General features: G+C 51.4%; 1 protein-coding gene across 1 annotated transcript in view; it reads right to left on the bottom strand.

Annotated features, from left to right (window-relative positions):
- LOC102463376 (uncharacterized) overlaps positions 1-16,635 on the bottom strand; it is a 48,592-nt gene extending 31,957 nt beyond the window's left edge. Inside the window, exons 1-6 of the mRNA XM_089771467.1 lie at positions 16,508-16,635; positions 12,870-13,057; positions 11,287-11,352; positions 10,623-10,749; positions 8,602-8,715; positions 4,808-6,044 (exon numbers count right to left, since the gene is read on the bottom strand). Coding sequence (XP_089627593.1) covers positions 4,808-6,044; positions 8,602-8,715; positions 10,623-10,749; positions 11,287-11,352; positions 12,870-12,992 — 1,667 coding nt within the window. The 5' untranslated portion in view covers positions 12,993-13,057; positions 16,508-16,635. The remainder of the gene's footprint in view (positions 1-4,807; positions 6,045-8,601; positions 8,716-10,622; positions 10,750-11,286; positions 11,353-12,869; positions 13,058-16,507) is intronic.
- Positions 16,636-21,471: the final 4,836 nt, after the last annotated feature.

Here is a 21,471-nt window from a genome sequence, read left to right as displayed (position 1 = left end):
TCTCAGCAGACATCTCAGCTTGAGAATAAAGGACTGAGGGAAGTGAGGTGTGGGAGAATAAAACTGAGCTCTGGAGAAATGTTTGGCTAGAGTTTCCCCTACAATATGTACCAGTTCCGACTTACATACAAATTCAACTTAAGAACAAACCTACAGTCCCTATCTTGTACGTAACCCGGGGACTGCCTGTATAACATTTATATAAATAAAATTACATAGCTGCTTCTCTAAAAATAGATTTAGTACCAAAACCATTTTTACACTTTTAAATTAAAAAAGAAAAACAATTGTAATGGTAAAAGAGTGATGGCAGTGACAAAAAGCTATAAAGATCCATTTTGGCTACACTGTCACACCGTCCCTCCTGAGATCTGAAACCTGCCGCATAACTGCCCCTCCGCTCAATGGTGATGCTTCAGACCCTCTTGCCAGCATGGCTTAAACCAGGGATGGGCAATAATTTTTAAAGTGGTCACGGGCCACCTCAGAAGGGATGGGGCTTTGGGTGGCAGGGTGGTACCTCGTGCAGGGTTGCCAACGCACAGAAATTCCATTTACGGACAAAATGGGGAAAATTTACGGACAGACAAAATTTTGTACGGACATCATTTTTATACTATATTAAGACGACGTAAATGGCCAAAAGTGAAGAGTAATCGTTGTCATTCATACGTCACAAGAACAACATGCTACTTAACTCACTTTCATTTAGTTAGTCATGGTCCTGGAAGTTTTCCATTTTGTGATCGCACATCCGAGCACTGACACTGTTAACCATTGAGCTAAATAAACAACTACAACTGCTCCACGGTAAAATGGCTGAAGCAGCTGAGAAGAAATGCCATTGCTATAGAATAAGTGCTGTTTCTTGACATTTTATTGCACTTTTACGAAATTTACGGACACCTACATTTTTTTACGGACTTGTTCAATGTTGGCTATTTTTTTACAGACTGTCCGTAAATTTACTGACGGTTGGCAACCCTGGGCCTCGGGTGGAAAGGATGGGGACTTTAAATGGCAGGAACTGAAAGGGCTCGCGCCTCCCCTGCACTCCCAGGAATCACGTTGGCAGGGGTGGGAGCTGCGAGCCCTTTCAACTCCTGCTATTTAAAGGGCTCGCTGCTCCCGGCCTCGCTGCTAGCGCGTTGCCTGGGTGCCAGGGACGCAACAGCCCTTTCAGCTACTTCTATTTAAAGGGCTCATGCCTTCCCTGTGGTGGCCTGGCAGCTATGGAGAAGGCGTGAGCCCTTTAAATTGAAGCAGCTAAAAAAGCTCACTGCATCCAAGGTGACACGTTAGGGGGTGGGGCCGGGAACTGCTGCGCAGGCCGGATCTAGCCCTTTAAATGGCTTTTGCCCACGCCCCAGCTTAAACCTAACCAGACCCAGAACCTCACCAGAAGGAATGACACTTCTCCGCTACGTCTTCAACCGGCGAGGAGATAGTCGCGAGGTCTATAACTACTCTAGGCAGAATTTGATTTTTACTTTTTAATAACTTCACCAGATAATCATGATGTTTATTTTGAACCCACACACTTATTTTTTTAGTCTTTTATTGATTAAAATGTTCACCATTGCAGGCAAACTGCCATTTGACAGTAGCCAGAATAACTGGCACACTCGCAGGGCCTGACAATTACTTCGTGACAGGATGCCTCAAGATTTCAAAAAATAAATAAAACGTCATAAACCGGTACACCACAAATCGCCAACATCACACCGCAACATATTCAGAAATACATACTCAGGAAGCAATCCCTCAGACTTGTTTTTACTAGCCGTTCCCTCGTGCGTTCAAAACATACCTACTTGAAGCGGTCTAAATACCTGGATTTCAACTCTAAAGTTTCTCAAGCCGCATTTTTCGTATTTTGCCTACTCGTAAATTTCAATGTGATCTTTGCCACCATGTGCCAGCAATGCCCTTCTGCCGTGGATTTTGCCAAACTGGACAGTCTTGACGACCAAGGATAAATGGACACAAATCAGACATCAGAAATGGTAACACACAGAAACATGTTAGGGAACATTTTCACCTGCCTGGGCACGCAATCATGGATTTACAAGTAGCCATTCTTCTCCACAGGAATTTCACCAGAGAGCGCATAATTGGTATTCATTTACAGATGTCACTGTTACCCTAGGCTCAAACAAAGACATTAGCCGGATGTTGCATTATAAAGCTAGTCTCCCCTGCCTTTAACAACTGCATTTTTACATCAAAAGCTGAGTATGGAACATTCCCAGCCCACTTAATTCGTCTCATTAGCTCCAGTCCTGCAATTGACAGGCACTTTTTTTTTTTTTTTTGCTACTATATATATCTTGTGTGGAGGCACAGGGAATTGGCATGCACTCATTTCAGGTTTGTTAGCAGTGAAGCAAGAGTCAAGCTAACTCTAACCCTAACAACGCAGAGCTGTAAAAGATCTTGCCTCTCGTTTTAGGAGACAAGGATAAAATACTGACTCTGGCAAGGACCTTGAGATAAGGAGCATCTGGGTGGAACTAAAATAGCTGCTAGCCATTTGTGTTTGTAATGGGAAGGAGACTAATTGTTTATCGTTATTATATGTAATGGACAGTATATAAACTGCTTCATAATTGCTTGTATTCGAAGATCTCCCCCCCCCCGCATCCAAACCAGTTTTTCCCTTGCTGCAGCTCGTAATAAAACTGCCTCTGACTTCTTGTTGCTTACACACACAGAGTGAGGACAATGTTTTCTTCCACACTTGGTTTCTATTATTTCCACTCCAGCTCACCTGAAGTGGGTTTTGCCCACAAAAGCTCATGACACTATATGGCTGTGTCTAGACTGCACCCCTTTTCCGTAAAAGGGATGCAAATTAGACACATCGCAATTGCAAATGAAGCGGGGATTTAAATCCCCCCTGCTTCATTTGCATAAACATGGCTCTTTTTTTAAGAGGAACGAGGGATCTTTCGGAAAAGGCTTTATTTTCCGAAAGATCCCCGTCTAGACGGACGCTTTTTTCCGGCAAAGCTCCGAGCCAGAAAAAAGCAGCAGCCATGTTTATGCAAATGAAGCGGGGGGGATTTAAATCCCCGCTTCATTTGCAATTGCGATGTGTCTAATTTACATCCCTTTTACGGAAAAGGGGTGCAGTCTAGACACAGCCTCTCTATATATTTGTTGGCCAGATGTGTCCCCTGGCATGCCTAGATCCGGCCCCCAACTCTCAGAATTTCCCCCTCACAGCATTGGAGAGCCCATGCTGGAGCTCCAGCCCCTCCAGTGCACAAAATCTACTTTTTTCTCCAGCCCTCCGCCTGTCTGGTTTAGGCTCAAACAAGTCAAAGCGTGATCCTGGAGGATCAGCTCTTCCGGTCTTGGGAAGACGCCGCTGCCTCAAGGGGGATTGCGACAATGGAGGGGGGAAGGAAGGAATCCACCCCCGTTCACCCTGCCGGCGTGAGGGAAAAAGGAGGAAAGCCGGTCTTCTCCCGCGCTCCGAGAACTGACTCGCTCACGGCTTTGCAAAAGGAAAAGAGCACAAAAAACGAGCTCTTCCGAACGATGCAGAGAGGTGCCAACTTCCCGAGATCCCAGGGAATGCTCGACCCTCGCTCTGCCCCAGACCTAGCCCCCATTCCTGCCCCAGCCCAAGCTCCGCCCCTGCTGCCAGCCGAGGCCCCACCCCCACTCCACCCCCTACCTCCAAGCTCCCATCCCTGCCTCGCCCCAGACCCCACCCCCACTGCTACCCCAGGCTCCACCCCCACTCCACCCCCTACCTCCAAGTTCCCATCCCTGCCTCGCCCCAGACCCTACCCCCACTGCTACCCCAGGCTCCACCCCCACTCCACCCCCTACCTCCAAGCTCCCATCCCTGCCTCGCCCCAGACCCCACCCCCACTGCTACCCCAGGCTCCACCCCCACTCCACCCCCTACCTCCAAGCTCCCATCCCTGCCTCGCCCCAGACCCCACCCCCCCACCCCGCCCCCCCTGCCTCCTGCCCCCACCACCCCTACCTCCAAGATCCCACCCTGCCCCCGCTCCAACTCCTGCCCCTGGCCCCACTGCTGCTGCAAGCCCCACCCCCACCTCCAAGCCCCCACTCCTAAGCTGCCACAGACTCTGCCCCTCCTGCCCCCCCATTCCACCTATTTTCTCCAAGCCCCCATGCCAACCCATCCTCTTCACAGCCCCAGCCCTCACCCTGCCTCTTCCTGCCCCCTGCTCCTCCTCCTCCCACTCTACCCGCCACCTCCTGCCGGACTCAGAACAGCTGATCACGGCAGGTGGAAGTTGATGGGAGAAAGGGGAGAAGCCAATCGGCAGGGCCCACGAGCGGGAGGGAGGCACTGGGGGGGGGGGGGAAGGGAAGGATGCTGACTTAGGGGGCTGCCAAGAGATATTGAACATCCACTATCCCCCCACTATGGGTGTTCCAGCCCCCGAGCACCTACAGAGTCAGGGTCTATACAAGAAACATTCGCAGAATATCTGGACCCAAGACAATCAGTCTTTAAAGGGGGAACTCGCTGTAAACTCGCTGAGGGGACCATAAACGTGAGACACTCAGACTCAGCCCACCCTAGGAACCGTGCGGGAGGTTTGCTTGGAATCCGGGTGGTGTGAGCGAACCCCTACAGCCCTCTTCCAGGTCTAGACAAGCCTGGGAAGCTGACGCCTCTCGGGCTCTGGTGGGACTCCCAGGCTGCCCCCGACGGAGCGCAGTGGAAACCAGTTCCCACAGCGGCATGTTCTGAGCGCAGAGAGGATCCATTCAAAGCGTCTCTCCCGCATGGCGTCTCTGATGCCGAATGAGGTGCGAGTTCCGATTGAAGCTCTTCCCACACTCAGGGCATTTATAGGGCTTCTCTCCCGTGTGAACTCTCTGATGCACAACGAGGTTCGAGCTCCAATCAAAACTTTTCCCGCAGGCGAGGCATTTATGGGGTTTCTCCCCCGTGTGGGTCCGGCGATGCCTGTTGAAGGCCGACCGGTCACTTAACCTTTCCCCACAGTCGCGGCATTCGTAGGGTTTCTCGCTCACGTGGCTCCTCTGATGAGAAATCAGATCTGAGATCTGATGGAAGCTTTGCCCACAGCTGGCGCATTTATAAGCTTCCTCTCCCGTGTGTCGTCTCCGGTGTCGAACCAGGTGAGCGTTCCGATTAAAACTTTTCCCACAGTCCGGGCACTGGTAGGGTTTTTCTCCCGTGTGGTTTCTCTGGTGGGAAAGCAGATCGGAGCTGTGGTTGAAGCTTTTCCCACAATCGGGGCATGTATAGGGTCGATCCCCAGTGTGGATTCTCTGATGGGCAAGAAGATCCGAGCTGTGAATGAAACATTTCCCACAATCCGGGCACTTATAAGGTCTCTCTCCAGTGTGAATTCTCTGATGCGCAATAAGTCGGGAGCTCCAGTCAAAACTTTTCCCACACTCCAGGCACTGGTAGGGAGTCTGCCCAGTGTGGATTCTCTGATGGGAGGTAAGATCTGAACTCCGATGGAAGCTTTTCCCGCACTTGGGGCATTTATACAATTTCTCGCCCACGTGCAGCCTCTCGTGTCTGGTGAGGTGTGCATTCTGATTGAAGCCTTTCCCACATTCGAGGCATTTGTAGGGCTTCTCTCCTGTGTGCACTCTCTGGTGTCTAATCAGCTGTGTGCTCTGAATGAAACTTTTCCCACACTCCGCGCAGGTATAGGGTCTCTCTCCCGTGTGAATCCGCTGGTGAGAAATAAAGTTTGAGTGCCGGCTGAAGCTTTTCCCACAGGCAAAGCAGGTGTTTCTTCTCTCCCCCAGGTGGATTCTCTGCTGGGCTGTGGTTTTCTTCAAATCCTTGACCCCTCCTTGCCACAAAACTGATCTATCCGCTTTCTTCCTTGCCTGGATTCCCTGCTGCCCTTCAGACATACTCCGACTCTCCCAGGCTTCTTCCTGCTCATTGCTCTGAGAAGTAGCCCCTTCAACTCTCTCCAAGAAAGTTTCCTGAGGTTCCACTAGTTCAGGAACTTCCAGTTGTGTATTCCCTTCATTCTCACTCATCAGCTCATCACCTGCTGAGACAGAGAGAATCCAGATAGGAAGAGTGAAAGGAAAAGGAACCGCAGAGAGAGGAAACACAGCACAATAGTTAAGGGACACTGACATACACAATTTTGTAAAAGTTCAGAGAAGGGCAACAAAAATGGCGAGGGGTTTGGAACGGGTCTCGCATGAGGAGAGATTAAAGACTTGGACTTTCCAGCTTAGAAAAGAAGAGACTAAGGGGGAATAGGATAGAGGTCTATAAAATCATGAGTGGTGTGGAGAAAGTGAATAAGAAAAAGTTATGTACTTATTCCCACATTATAAGGACTATAGGTCACCAAATGAAATGAATAGGCAGCAGGCTTAAAACAAACAAAAGGAAGTTTTCTTCGCACAACGCACCATCAACCTGTGGAACTCCTTGCCAGAGGATATAGTGAAGACTTAGACTTTAACGGGGCTCAAAAAAGAGCTAGATAGATTCATGGAGGTTAGGTCCATCAGTGGCTATTAGCCAAGATAGGTAAGAATTGTGTCCCTAGCCTCTGGAAATTTGTCTGGAAATGGGTGACAGGAGAGGGATCACTTGATGATTATCTGTTCTGTTCACTCCCTCTCTAGGGCATCTGATATTGGCCACTGTCGGCAGACAGGCTACTGGGCTGGATGGACCTTTGGTCTGATCCAGTATGGCCATTCGTATGTTTTCACATGCTATCCATACTCTCAGAGAGAAATAAAGTCAGGCAGGGAGCTTTGCCAGCTCTCAGGATGGGCAAGTCCTGAATATCGCTGTTAGGATATAGCTATTCAGGCCTGCCTGTAAAGGCCTATACTTGAAAGAATTTTGGTGTGTTTGAATCATTTTGCTGATTATAGGGATATAAACACAGCGAATCAAAATCACACTCTGCCCTAGGGATGTAATAGTGTAGTCAATTAACCAATGAATAGATAAGCCAAAGCATACAGGTAATGCTACAGACTACACGCATTTCCCCCTTGCCTCACCAATACATTTTTTAGCAGGCTGGCCAGCAGCCTGGCTCAGTCCTGGCTTGTGCCAGGCCCCGGGACCTACCCCCGCTGCGGCTCTGCATTGAAAGAGTATTAAGAGCTAGGCAGGCTGGCAGGCCAGCTCAGTTCTGGCTCACACCGGGTCTGGGAGCTCAGACCCAACATGGACAGGAGTTGCTGCCACCCCACGCTGCTGCCTCTATATCAGAGGCAGCAGACGGGGTGACAGGCAGCCAGTCCGTGAGTTTATTAACTGGCTCCCTTTTTGAAATCAGCTCCCGCCTGGCACCCTATGCTGCTGCCTCTGATACAGAGGCAGCAGCACGGAGTAGCAGGGGGCTCCTCGGGAGTAGGGCCAGAGCGCACTGGCTGCCAGCCCCACCCCCGGGGACTATAGATTAGTCGACTAATGGATAAGAATTCTTGAGGTTACTCGACTATTCAATTAACCGATATCTGACATCCCTAGTCTGCCTGTGTTGGGGGTCTTCTCTCACGGATGGTCTGAGGCCTTGTTGTTAAGGCCTTTGGCTAAGCAGCAGGTGCCGGCTTAAGCTGGGAAATGTACGGTCACATCCTCACACTTCCCAAACCAGTCCCACTGAAATAAGGCAATTTGGGGCTGTGAGAAAGGCAATCCCATCTATTGCCTCCAGATAATGGGAAGAGCCTAGAACAGGGGTGGGGAATGGAAGGCCTAGGGGCGGGATGTGGTCCCTTGGCTCGCCTGGATCCAGACCCCGAGGCTCCGGGCTCCCCCCACCAGCATTGGGGAACCCGTGCTGGTACCCCAGTCCCCCTCGCCATCCAAAATCGACTCTCCTGGGCCCCCCTAGGCTCTGGTGCGCGAGGGGAGTGTGGGGAGGGTCTTTCTCCTTCCCAGTCGGGTTTTTCCCCCCTTCTTGTGTGTGGCCCTCGACTGATTTTCTATGGGTCAGCAGCCCCTGACCCTAAAAAGGTTCCCCACCCCTGGCCTGTAAGATGAAAGGAAGCACAGGTTGATAGTTTTCTGTCTGGCAAGGACCCACTTTTCAATAGCTTGAGGTCGGGAAATCCTCATTTCTTTATTGTTTTGCTATTATGCTCCCGGCTCTTCCCCAAATTGGGGGAGGTGCGGGGGGGGACATAGCCAGTTCCCTCTCCCCTCCCCCGGGTCTCCTCTCTCCAGTTGTCTCTGCTGGGGGAGATTGAGGCAGGACCGGGGGAACAGTTCACGGCACATTCACGGGAATCTTGGCCTTTTTTTCCTTCACTCATCAGACGGCTTCTGTACAGGGTTGCCAGGTGTCTGGTATTTGTGGCTTCTGTCAGGTAAAAAAAACCCAGAAGGCTGCTTGGGACATTCTTCTCCTGCCACGTCTGGTGGTGGGAGCTTGGGGATTTAAAGGTGCCGTTGCTCAACAACTTTGGTCCCCGTGGGGTTTTTTTTTTTTGGCTCAACCAATTTTTTCCCCGCCAAGTTCGGTATTTTTTGTGAAACTATCCGGCAACCCTACTTCTGTATCAGTTTCACTGACAACTCTTAACTTTTCCCTTCATTCGCCAGCTGGTTTCTGTGTCAGTCCTCACCTGTGCAGGTGCCTCTCCAGATCTCTCTTTCCTCCCCGGCCCGGAGGTCGGGCACCCAGGGCTCTTCCCCTCGTTCCAGCCGGGCGATCAGCTCAGGTTTGGGAATGGGAAAGCCTGCGCAGGGGGTGAAATCAGAGCAGATCAGGCTGTGTCGGGCACTGGGAGAGGATTTGCCACAAAGAACATTCCCTGATTTTAACCTGGCCCGCGCTGGGCTGCGGGGACGCCGTGTGTGCATGGACGGGAACCCGGTGACGGAGTCCGCTTGGGACAGGCCGACCGGGAGTTGCTGCCCTCTCAATCAGGAGTTTCCAGGAGGCACTCGGCTCGAAAGCCCCCACCTGTTTCGAAGCCCCTGGAGCACTTCCCACTGGAAGGAGCAGGACCTAGGAATGGAGTGGGCTGAGGACTGTGCGGGACAGAATACGGACTCAGAACTCACACAGACTAGGGATGGGAAAGTGTAACCGTGTACACATAGAATCATAGAATAATAGGACTGGAAGGGACCTCAAGAGTCATCGAGTCCAGCCCCCCGCCCTCAAGGGATGAGGAACCTTTTTTGGGTCGGAGGCCTGCAGAAATATCACTCAGCAGCTGCACATAAACACCCCCCCATTGACATGGCCACTGACTGAGGAGGAGAAAGACCCTCCCCACATTCTCCTTGCATCCCTGAGCCTAGGGAGGTGCGGACTAGTAGATTTTGTGGGCCCCCATTTCTCTGGGGTGGGGCTCCTCAATGCTTGGAGAGGAGCCCGGAGTCTTGGGGGCTGGATCCGGCCCTTGGGCCATCAATTCCCCACCCCGGTGGACACAGTTAATCAATGATCCTGGGTTCATCGGTTAACTTTCACGGTTACACACAGGCTCCCGGTACACATGGTTATACCAGCTCCCGAGGAGCCGACTGCCAGCCCACGTGTAATTGCTGAAATTTTCAGCGGTTACATGGTTACTTAATGCAACGCCTTTGAACATCCCTAATATAGCTAGGGATGTTAAAAAGCAGTTAAGTAAGTAAGGGTATGTCTACACTACCCCGCTAGTTCGAACTAGCGGGGTAATGTATACATACCGCACTTGCTAATGAAGCGGGATTTGAATTTCCCGGGCTTCATTAGCATAAGCCATTTTTAAATCCCCGCTGCTTCGAACCCCGTGTAGCGCGGCTACACGGGGCTCGAACTAGGTAGTTCGGACTAGGGTCCTATTCCGAACTACCGGTACTCCTCGTGAAACGAGGTGTACCGGTAGTTCGGAATAGGCACGCTAGTCCGAACTACCTAGTTCGAGCCCCGTGTAGCCGCGCTACACGGGGTTCGAAGCAGCGGGGATTTAAAAATGGCGGCTCCCCGCTTATGCTAATGAAGCCCGGGAAATTCAAATCCCGGGCTTCATTAGCAAGTGCGGTATGCATACATTACCCCGCTAGCTAGCGGGGTAGTGTAGACATACCCTAACTGCCGAGGGGAAAAAATGTAGTGTTTACATACTTACATGCTGTAGGCTCGCAGCACGGAGTGGCAGCCGGCTCCCCGGGAGCCGGTGTGAGCTGGAAGCCAGCTTTTAAGCCAGCTCCCGGTACACACTGGGCTCCTGCCTGCAGCCTTGCTCCCTGGGAGCTGTCTGCTTCCCCATGCTGCAAACTCTGATACAGAGCCAGTAGCATGTGGTGGCTGCCGGCTCCCTTGGATCGGGGCTGGGAGCCGGTGTGCAACCGTTTAAACGGTTATTCTATTACATCCCTGATTCAGACCGGTAAATACAAGGCTTTGCCTCTTTGGAAGAGGATGGATGAGGAGGAATTAGCATCTCCATTGTGTTTCTGAACCCCTCGCTCCTCCCCCTTCTATGGAAGAAGATCTGACAAGGAATTTCTGCCAAGCGCCGGATCTGGGGAATATGGCTCCGTTCCTGGGAAATCTAAGCGGCCGGGGAAAAACGTGAGCAAAAGTCAAAAAAGCCGCCCAGCAGTGTCCCCACCGCTTCTAATAACCAAGGGGATGGGATGCCCTTACCCAGCGAGGTCACCGCCTCGTAGTTCTCCTGCATGACGTCCCTGTAGAGGGCTCTCTGAGCGGGGCCCAGCAGCGCCCCCTGCCCCTGGGTGAAATACACAGCCACCTCCTCGAAGGTCACCCGCATCTGCAACAACAAGAGTCCTTCATCCACTGCCTGCGGCCCCAGCCGCCATCCCACTACTCATGGCAGAGGGAGGCTGGTAAAACAGTAGAATCCTACCCCCACCATGTGTCAAAATAGCCAGGAGAGTTCAAGGTGATGGCAGGAAGAGAGATTTTCCTATTTACCTCACCCCTACCAGCCAGAGGCTGCTACAGGAGATGGAGCCTGGACCAGGGAATCCCAACCTTCCTACCCACTCCCAGAAGACGGGGGTGAGGGGATGGGGCCTTTCCCCTGAGTCGCATGGCTGGGTGCCCCGTTTGTATTCCACAGCAGCCCCTGGCTAGAGGATTCTGGCTCCCACGCCCCTTACAGCTGTTGTTTTTCTTCCTGCACCCTCCGACCCTCGTCCCTATTCCCACAGGCCTCCTCGGAGGTTCGCATCCTAGACCGAGCAACTCCAAGGGGTGTGTCCCACCCTCCCTCCTTCACCCTGTGTGTTTCCTGCCCCACCCTCCCAAGTACAAACCCATCCACGGCTCCCAACAAATCCCCTACCCGAGTTTGCTCCATGGCCCCTCCTGTCTCCGCCTGGGACAATCTCGACACTCGTGATTCTGCAGCCTGTCAGGGTGAGAAGAGCCAGGGGGGATATTTCAGAAGCACGTTAGTGCATTTCACACCCCAGTTCCCTCCCGGTTCCTGGCCTTCAAAGGGGCATTCTAGATTCAAGGCAAACGCTGGGACCACTTTATTTCTGGACAAACTGCAGAACTGGTGTGAGGTTGACGTGACGAAGTTTAATAAGGACAAATGCACGTAGGAAGGAACAATCCATTTCACACATACAGAATGGGAAGCGACCGTCTAGGAAGGAGCATGGCAGAAAGGGATCGAGGGGTCATAGTGGACCACACGCTAAATATGAGTCAACAGTGTGACACTGTTGCAAAAAAAGCCAACATGGTTCTGAGATGCATTCACAGGAGTGTTAGGAGCAAGACACGAGAAGTCGTTCTTCCGCTCCGCTCTGCACTGATTAGGCCTCAATTGGAGTAGTGTGTCCAGTTCTGGGCACCACATTTCAAGAGAGATGTGGAGAAATTGAAGAAGGTCCAGAGAAGAGCAACATGAATGATGAAAGGTCAAAACATGAGCTATGAGGGAAGACTGAAAGAACTGGGCTTGTTTAGTTTGGAAAGAGACGACTGAGAGGGGACATGAGAGCAGTTTTCAGGTATCTAAAAGGGCGTTACAAGGAGGAGGGAGAAAAATTGTTCTCCTTGGCCTCTGAGGATAGGACAAGAAGCAATGGGCTTAAACTGCAGCAAGGGAGGTTGGACATGAGGAAAAACTTCCTGTCCGGGTGGTTAAACACGGGAATAAGTTGCCTATGGAGGTTGTGGAATCTCCATCACTGGAGATATTTAAGGGCAGGTTGGACAGATACCTGTCAGGGATGATCTAGATGGTGCTTGGTCCTGCCGTGAGGGCAGGGGACTGGACTCGATGACTTCGCGAGGTCCCTTCCAGTTCTAGGGCTCTATGATTCATCACAGAAGTGGCGCCGACCGCCAGGGCGAGCTCCAGGGAGACAGCGTCTCTGAACCACACCCTAGAATGAAAGCCACCCAGATGTTCTCCCCAAGAGCAGCACATCCCCCCCCCCAGCACCCTAGGGTCCCAGCAGGGGCAGATCCTGGCTTCTCCTCTCTCTGCTTCTCCCCTTGTGCCCAGGAAATCCATCGTCCCAGGGACTTTGTAGTGAATGGATTTAAATGGGAACAGCCATCTCTATTTCCTCTCCTGAAGGATCTTTTTCCCTCTCTGACACCCCTTTTCCCCTACACCCTACCCTTAGCATCCTGCCTCCCCCAATTCCCTGCACCCCCTCTTTCTGCATCCCGCTCCCCCACCCCCTCAATCCTCTTCTAATGCACCCCCCACAGCCCTATCCCCCCACCTCCCTACATACCATCTTGCTCCCACGCTCCCTGCAATTCGTCAGCCTCCTTCTGGGTCCCCGCACGTCCCTCATATTTCACCATCTCCTGCCGAACACGGACCACGCTGGCTTAGCCTCATTGATCACCCCCCAAGCTGAGCATAGACAATCTCAGCCATCGCGGCCGGGAGCTTACCTGTCGCTCCAGACCCATTGGCAATCGTGGGAAAGATGCGCTGCTTTTCCCCTCCACAAACAGATCTTTGAAAAGGGAGGAGTGAACCAAAATCCGGGCATTTTGGGAAAGGAATAAGAACATAAGAACAACCAAAGGTCCATTTAACCCGGTGTCCTCTCTTCCAACAGCGGCCAATACCAGGTGCCCTAGAGGGAATGAACAGAACAGTGATCCCTCCCCTGTCGCCCATTTCCAGCTTCTGACAAACAGAGGCTAGGGAAACCATTCCAAGCCATCCTGGCTAATAGCCATTGTTCACCTCCATGAATCCATCCTCACCTCCATGAATCCATCTAGCTCTTTTTTGAACCCTGTTATATTAATTTTGGCTTCACAACATCCCCCCGCAAGGAGTTCCACAGGTTAACTGTGTGTTGTGGGGACGGGGGTGAGGGAACACTTCCTTTCGTTTGATTTTAAATTTGCTGCTTGCTCATTTCATTTGGTGACGCCTAGTTCTTGTGTTAGGAGAAGGAGTAAATAACACTTCATGATTCACTTTCTCCACGCCAGTCATGACTGTGTAGATTTCTATCACATACCCCCTTAGTCGTCTCTTGTCCAAGCTGAAAAGTCCCAGTCTTATTAATCACTCCTCAGACGCAAGCTGTTCCATACCCTAATCATTTCTGTTGCTCTTTTCTGAATCTCTTTTGAAGTTGGAGGGACCACATTTGCATGCATGCCATGTGAGCAAACAGTGGATTTAAACAGAGGCACCGTGATATTTTCTATAAGCTACCCCTTCCTTAATGATTCTCAACATTATGTTAGCATATTCATGTAGCTAATATATTGATGTCGCTAATATATGAATAATCGATAAACCCAAAGAAAATGACTTAAAGGGATTTTATATGAAAAACTGGTCAGAGAAAAAGGCAAAAGAACATGGTGTTGTTCTGTTGTGTTTGATATTTGGAGGGAAAAGTTACAAGATGAGAGGGGATTATATTGACCTATTAGATAATTATCTGTAGGGGTGTATCTACACAGCAGGGCTTAAATTGTATAGCTTATTTCGAAATTGGGAACGTCTACACAGCACTAATTTCAAAATAAAGCCCTCTTCACCCCACTTCCCTTACTCCTCATACAATGAGGGTTACAGGAGTCAGAGTAAGAAGTCCTCCAGCTTGACAGTATCTTGACATAATTTCGAAGTAACTGCCTGCAGTGTTGATGCAGACTAAGTTATTTCGAACTAATGCTAGTTAGTTCGAAATAATGTTGCTGTGTAGACATACCCTGGGGTTGTGTCTACACTGGCCACTTATTCCGGAAAATCAGCCGCTTTTCCGGAAAAACTTGCCAGCTGTCTACACTGGCCGCTTGAATTTCCGGAAAAGCACTGACGATCTAATGTAAAATCATCAGTGCTTTTCCGGAAAAACTATGCTTCTCCCGTTCGGGCAAACGTCTTTTTCCGGAAAACTGTTCTGGAAAAGGGCCAGTGTAGACAGCACAGTAGTGTTTTCCGCAAAAAAGCCCCGATCGCGAAAATGACGATCGGGGCTTTTTTGCGGAAAAGCGCGTCTAGATTGGCCACGGACGCTTTTCCGCAAAAAGTGCTTTTCCGGAAAAGCGTCTGTGCCAATCTAGACGTGCTTTTCCAAAAATGCTTTTCACGGAAAAGTTTTCCGTGAAAAGCATTTCCGGAAAATCATGCCAGTGTAGACGTAGCCTGGAAGTATAGAGATGTAAAATCTCATGTAATCAGTTTGCCGGTTAAACATTGCACATAACTGGGTAATTGATGAAGTGGAACCCTGCAGATGAGGGCTGCTCTCAAGCGCTGGTTAACCAGTTACTGGTAAGCATCACCTGGTAAGGGCGATGGTTAGTAGGTAACCCATTAACTGATTACCCATTCACATCCCTGGAGATTAATAGTGTTCCACAGAACCCCAGGGTTCTTCGAAGCGAAAACAAGGGTTCCACGAGAAAATTCCATTACAGTAACATTTTAGGATTTAAAAAAAATAATTATTATTGCATATTAGTTGTTGAGCTTTATTTTTGGGACACATTTAAATGTGAATTTAAAGACGTGCAATTAAACTGAACGTTGACCTCATGACCTTGTTTAGCATTTGTTTATTATTATCCTTCCTTATTTAGGAAAAAATTCCTAACTGTCAGGGTGGTCAAATATTGGAATAAATTGCCAAGGGAGGTGGTGGAATCTCCCTCTCTGGAGATATTTAAGAACAGGTTAGATAGACATCTGTCAGGGATGGTGTAGACGGAGCTTGGTCCTGCCTTGAGGGCGGGGGGCTGGACTCGATGACCTCTCGAGGTCCCTTCCAGTCCTATGATTCTATGATTCTATGATTTGTGGTCCACTTTTTCAGCTCCATATATAAGACTGTCCGGGGCGAGGGCTGTCTGAGTTCCCAGACCCACCGCAAGCCAGAATTGAGCCAGGCTGCCTACCCACCTAGCTTCGAATACACTTTAAATGCAGAGCTACAGCAGGGGTAAGTCCCAGACCCATCGCCAGCCAGGACTGAACCAGACTGCTGGCCAGCCTGCTAACAAATGTACTGGCAGTTGGGGGAAATTTGCGTAGTCTATAGTATTCACCTATATGCTTTTGCTTATTGGTTAACTGATTAATTGGGACGGGAGCCTGGGGGAAGGGCTGTCTTCCCAACGTGGGATGTGCTGGGCAGCATAGCTCTCTGAAGGAAGAGAGTCTTGCATGGAGCAGAGGCGGGATGTCCTAGCCCTTGCCCGGGTTGGCGGGGAGCAGTCAGGTAGCCGGTCCCGTCTCAGGTTCCCTTCACACCAGTGCTCCCTGTAAGATGTGCGCTAGGGCACCCACCCAGGAGGGATTCCAGCTGAGTAGCAGAGCGCTCACCGCTAGGTCTGTGTTTCTGCTGGTGGTGCACACCCGCCCATGCGTCGGCAGATGTCACAAAATTTATGCTGCCCCTGGATGGGAAAAATGAGTGGGAACACTGCCAATCACTGCAGGTTGCTGTCTCCAGCCTCTATTTGTCAGAAGAATGGGCGACAGGGGAGGGATCGCTTGATGATCCCCTGTACTGTTAATTCCCTCTGGGGCACCTGGCCTTGGCCACTGTCACCAGACAGGACCCTGGACGAGATGGACCTTGGGTCTGACCCAGCGTGGCCAGTTCTTAGGTAGCCTGGGAGCTTACGTTCCTTACTTTGCTAGCCGCTAAAATCCATGGCCGGAATAGCCTGGATTTCGGACCTACTATAAATGATGACAATTTCTAACTCTTTAACTAGGGGTGTTCAGGGTTAACTGGTAAGGGGTTAACTGGTGGGGGCTGGAGCGCCCCCTCCCCCCACTGATGCTGTTTAATCAGTTATCATTTACCCAGTGAACTAACTCCATGGGGTTTTACATCCCTACCACTAACCCCCTCCCCCTTTTTTTTGGTCCTATGACTGCAGAGGCGTTCAGGGTCCTAGTCTAACTCTATTCGCTGAACAATCCCTTCCATGGGGGAATCCCCTTCCCAGCCCCACAGAAGAGCTGGGGGGGGGGGAGCAGAAAGCCGGTCTCTCCTCCCTCCCCTCCCCTTTCCTTCCCACCCCCGCTCCAACACAAGATCTCCTACCTGGTCGCTCCCTTAAGACCCTGCAGCCAGGATCGGGTCCTCGCCCAGCCGCCGCCGCCAGGCACAGGACCCTGCAGGGAGGCTGGCGTTCCCACGGCCATCCAGAGACACCGGAGCCAATTCGAATCACTTCCTGCTGCCAGGAGAGGGGGGGTGGGATGGCTCCTGCCCCCAGCTCCCTTCTGGGTCCTAAAGCTACACCCATCTCCTGGCCCCCTGCTCCTGTCTCTCTGGGGCTCTGACCCAGTATGCAGGAGGCAGCCCCTGTGGGAGGGGTTGCTGGACCTCTGAGGGGGGGAAAAGGCCTTACCAGACCACTCCCGGGTGGGGGGGTTCTCTGGGGATTAGAGGATGTAGCCTTGGATGAGCCCCTGACGTGGCGGGTTATGGGATTCGGCGTGGACGGAGTTGGCACCAGGGTTTGGTGCAAGGGGGGCACGTTTCTTGGGGGGAGTGTGTCTGAGATGTGGGGTGTGGCTGCTGGAAAGGGTTTGCTTCAGTTTGGGGGGCGGGGAGGCTGCCTGAAAACTGGCCTGTCTCCTAAGGTCTGTGAGAGGGAGGGGTCATTTTTCCAGGATAGGCTGCACACTGTGGAGGAGGCGCGGAATACATTTTGCGACCTGCACCCAAGGCGTGCACAGATGTGCACCACCTGTCGACACAATTTGCTGCTGGCTGTGGGAGACTGTGGTTGCTCTGCTAATCGGCTCGGTGGCACGCAAATCTCTCCTGTGCAGCCGCCCAAGTGCTCAGGTATAGGCAACGCTGGGCTTGTCTTGAGTAGGTGACTTCTGGGGCGTCACCTGGCTCTGTCAGTCTGTTTCCTCACTTCCCCAAGGCTATGGCTACACTCGCGGCTTCTTGCGCGAGTAATATGCAAATGAGGCTAAGCGTGGAATATCGCCGAGCCTCATTTACATACCGAATGAGCCACCATTTTTTTCAGAAGAGGCTCTTGCGCAAGAAGGAGCGTCTACACTGGCCCGTCTTGCGCAAGAAAAACCCGCTTGCACAACGCCGTGACACCTATTACTTTTCAGGAAGAACGGCATTGCGCAAGAGGGGTTTTCTTGCGCAAGAAGATGCAGTGTAGACGCTCCTTTTTGGGCAAGAGCCTTTTCTGAAAAAAATGGTGGCTCATTCGGTATGCAAATGAGGCTCGGCGATATTCCACGCTTAGCCTCATTTGCATATTACTCGTGCAAGAAACCGCGAGTGTAGACATAACCCAGGTGGGAATTTCAATTTTAAGAATGCCTGATAAAAATCTTGTCTTGTCTCTGTCTGTGGGATGGTGGCAAAGGAAGTAGGACAGGCGGGGGAGGGCGGAGGCTGGGAGCCAATGGGAAAGGAGGCATGAAGCAGCCAATCAGAGCCTGGTTGGGCTGGATAAAAGGGCTGTAAACCTGGCTGTGCCTTTAGTCTTACTCTCCATAGAGAGAGCAAAGGACCTGGCTGCCTAAGAGGAGCAGGTAGCTGGGCTAGACCACGGCTAGAGGAAGGCAGCAGGAGGTTGAGAGCTCCGACCTGGTGAATTCTCAGACTGAGGCCTGCCACAGAGTCCTGAGGCGATACGAGGGCTACTTGGGGGCAGCCAGCGTAGGAGAAAGGGGCAGGTTCATCCCCCTTTGCTGATGAGTGGCCAAATCAGACTCTGCTTTGTCCCTGAGGGAAGAGGCTAGATGAAGAATGGCAGTAGGCCAATGAGGCAAAGTAGGCCTATGAGTAATGGGCAGTGTTCCCTCTAACTTATTCCAGCTGTGTGGAATAAATTTTGTTCTGCGTGCTGAGGAAGGTGTGGATGTGCACCACCCATAGAAACACATGTTGCTGGGGTGACCATTCTGCTAATCAGCCGGGTGCTCAGCTTGCATGGTACGCTGGTTCTGACCCAAAAGTGATTTGCAGAGAGGAGGGGTGCAAAGTTATGTAAGGGAGTTGCAGTATTGCCATTCCCTCTGCATGGCTTTCACAGCTGGGCAGCAGCTGACCAAAGATATGACTCTGAAGGCAACTGTGCATATGGAAGGGCTGTGTCTACACTGGCCACTTATTCCAGAAAATCAGCCGCTTTTCTGGAATAACTTGCCAGCTGTCTACACTGGCCGCTTGAATTTCTGCAAAAGCACTGACGATCTACTGTAAGAAATCAGCCGCTTTTCCGGAAACACTATGCTGCTCCCGTTCGGGCAAAAGTCCTTTTTCCGGAAAACTGTTCTGGAAAAGGGCCAGTGTAGACAGCACAGTAGTGTTTTCCGCAAAAAAACCCCGATCGCAAAAATGACGATCGGGGCTTTTTTGCAGAAAAGCGCGTCTAGATTGGCCACAGACGCTTTTCCGGAAAAAGTGCTTTTCCGGAAAAGCATCCTGCCAATGTAGACGCGCTTTTTCCGGAAATACTTATAACGGAAAACTGTTCTGTTTTAAGCATTTCCGGAAAAGGGTGCCAGTGTAGACGTAGCCAAGGGGAATAATGTCATACCATGTCATCCTTACGTCTGTGCTGCTGCTCACGGCAGCTCTGCCTTCAGAGCTGGGCTCCCACCCAGCAGCCACCATTCGCCAGCTGCCCAACTCTGAAGGCAGTCCTGCAACAGTACAGAAATGAGGGGCAGGAGCAATGTTCCCCCTCACCTTTCCCATCCATGTGTGGATTTTTTCCATCCATGTGCAGAATAATTTTTTCCTGTGCACTGAGGCATGTGTCAATGTGCACCACCAGTGGAAACACAAAACCTAGCTGTGGGTTTTCTGCTGAAAAAATGAGTACGGGTTCTTTTGAAAAGTTTATTTTTTCTTCGAAAGAACTGCATCTAGACACTGCTTTCACTTTCAAAAAACCCTTTTTCCAAAAAGCACTCGGATGCAAATATGCAAATGAAGTGCGGGATATTTAAATCCGCGCTTCATTTGCACTTTTGATTTGCCTCATTTACATTCCTCTTTCGAAAGAGGAATGTAGTCTAGCCATAGCCTGAGAGAAAGCAGAGGGGGAAAGCTCAGATCTGCGTAATTCCATTGGTTAGGCAGGAAAAGGGCAGCAGATGATTTTGTATAAATAGGGGATACCTAGAGGGGAAAATAAGCAATGCACGCAGATATTCAGAATGCATAAAGAGAGAGGGCTGAGTCAAATGGGGCTGCATCTACACTGCAAAGTAATAAGTCTTAGATCCTGGCTCTCATCTTGAATTAAGGCTGGATTCCTAGCACTGCACTGTCCTGGGACCCTAGATCTGGACCCTTTCTTAGTGCAATTGCAGTATAGTTGTATGGGGGGCTTCTGTGGGGCCCAAATCCATCCCTATAGGTCAGTGGTCCCTAATGTGGTGCCTGTGGGCACCATGGCGCCTGCTGGGGCATTTATATGCGCCCGCCAAGTGATCAGGGCTAGCCCCGCCCCCGGGTGTGCAGCACATGGGTGGCCCCGCCCCCAGGCGCATGGCGCATGGGCGGCCACTACCCTGGGTGTGCGGTGTGTGCACAGTGCCGGCCCCGGGCGTGCGGGGTGTGTATGTTGCCAGTCCCATATGTGTGCGACCCTGACCCTGGGCACCCAGCAGCCCCAAAAGTTTGGGGACCACTGCTACAGGTAGAGGATGGTGGGAAGGGTTCTTAGAGGGGTCACATGATACCCTTTACTTCCGGTCATGTCTTCTTCTTGACCCTGGAAATACTTGCTTGCGGGTGGGACTTCCTTTGCCAGATGGGTGGGGACTAAGGGGTAAGAGGCGTGGCTAATGGTCTCAGGGGGTGTGGTCAAGGTGTCCTTATTTTTGGTTCCGAAAACCTGGTCACTGTATCTAGACAGCTCAGAGGACCAGCGACTCTGGCCCCGCCCTTTCTGCCTGAGGGCCGCTTCCTCGTGACCTCCTAGAATTCTAGAACCGGAAGGGACTCGAGACGTTATCGAGTCCGGAACCCTGCCCTCGTGACAAGTCCAAGCACCATCTAGAATAGACCGTCCCGGACAGGTGTCTGTCCAACCTGCTCCTAAATATCTCCAGGGATGGAGATTCCACCACCTCCCTAGGCAAGGGCCAAGCACCGTTCTTGGTCCAAGCAATCTATTCGGCTACGTCTACACTGGCATGAATTTCCGAAAATGCTTTTAACAGAAACGTTTTCCATTAAAAGCATTTTTGGAAAAGCACGTCTAGATTGGCAGGATGCTTTTCCGCAAAAGCACTGATGATTTTACAGGAGATCGTCGGTGCTTTTCCAGACATTCAAGCGGCCAGTGTAAAAAGCTGGCAAGTTTTTCCGGAAAAGCACTGATGATTTTGCGGGAAAACTTGCCAGTCTAGACACAGCCTTTCAGTGTTTCTCCACCCTAACAGACAGGATGTTCTGCCTCATGTCCAACCTAGACCTCCCTTGCTGCAGTTTAAGCCCATTGCTTCTTGTCCTGTCCTCAGAGGCCACAGAGAACAATTTTTCTCCCTCCTCCTGGTCACACCCTTTTAGATACTTGAAAACGGCTCCAGTGCCCCCTCTCTTCTCTTCTCTTCTCTTCTCTTCTCTTCTCCAGACTAAACAAGCCCGGATCTTGGAGCCCTTTTAGGGCCTGTTTGAGACTTTCATTAATTCTGGGGAGATTGTCACATCTCTCTGTCTTTCAAGTGGCTGGGGGGGGGGGGGGAGAGGGGCGCTAGAGTTTGCCATTCACACCCCTAGCAGCAAGCACATTTTCCTCGCCCCACAGGGCCAGCTCTCTCCCCCCCCTTTAAACCTCCCCAACTCTGGTTAGTTTCACCGCCCCCCCCCTCCCAGCTGATCCACCCCAGGACACGCCGACGGGGGGGGGGGGCGGCTGTGCCGCCCCCAGGCAGGGATCTGGGGCTGCCACGCAATAGGTCTCTTGCTAGGACCCAGAAGGAGCTAGGGGGGCGGTGCCGGGGGGGTCACACACAGCTCCAGCAGCAGGAAGTGACTGGCCCTCGCTCCAGTGTGACTCCGGCTCG

Source organism: Pelodiscus sinensis, chromosome 19 (assembly GCF_052426305.1).
Source record: "Pelodiscus sinensis isolate ZL-2025 chromosome 19, ASM5242630v1, whole genome shotgun sequence".
Taxonomy (NCBI): domain Eukaryota; kingdom Metazoa; phylum Chordata; order Testudines; family Trionychidae; genus Pelodiscus; species Pelodiscus sinensis.
Note: the sequence above shows the minus strand (reverse complement) of the source record. Positions and strands in the feature narration are given on the sequence as shown.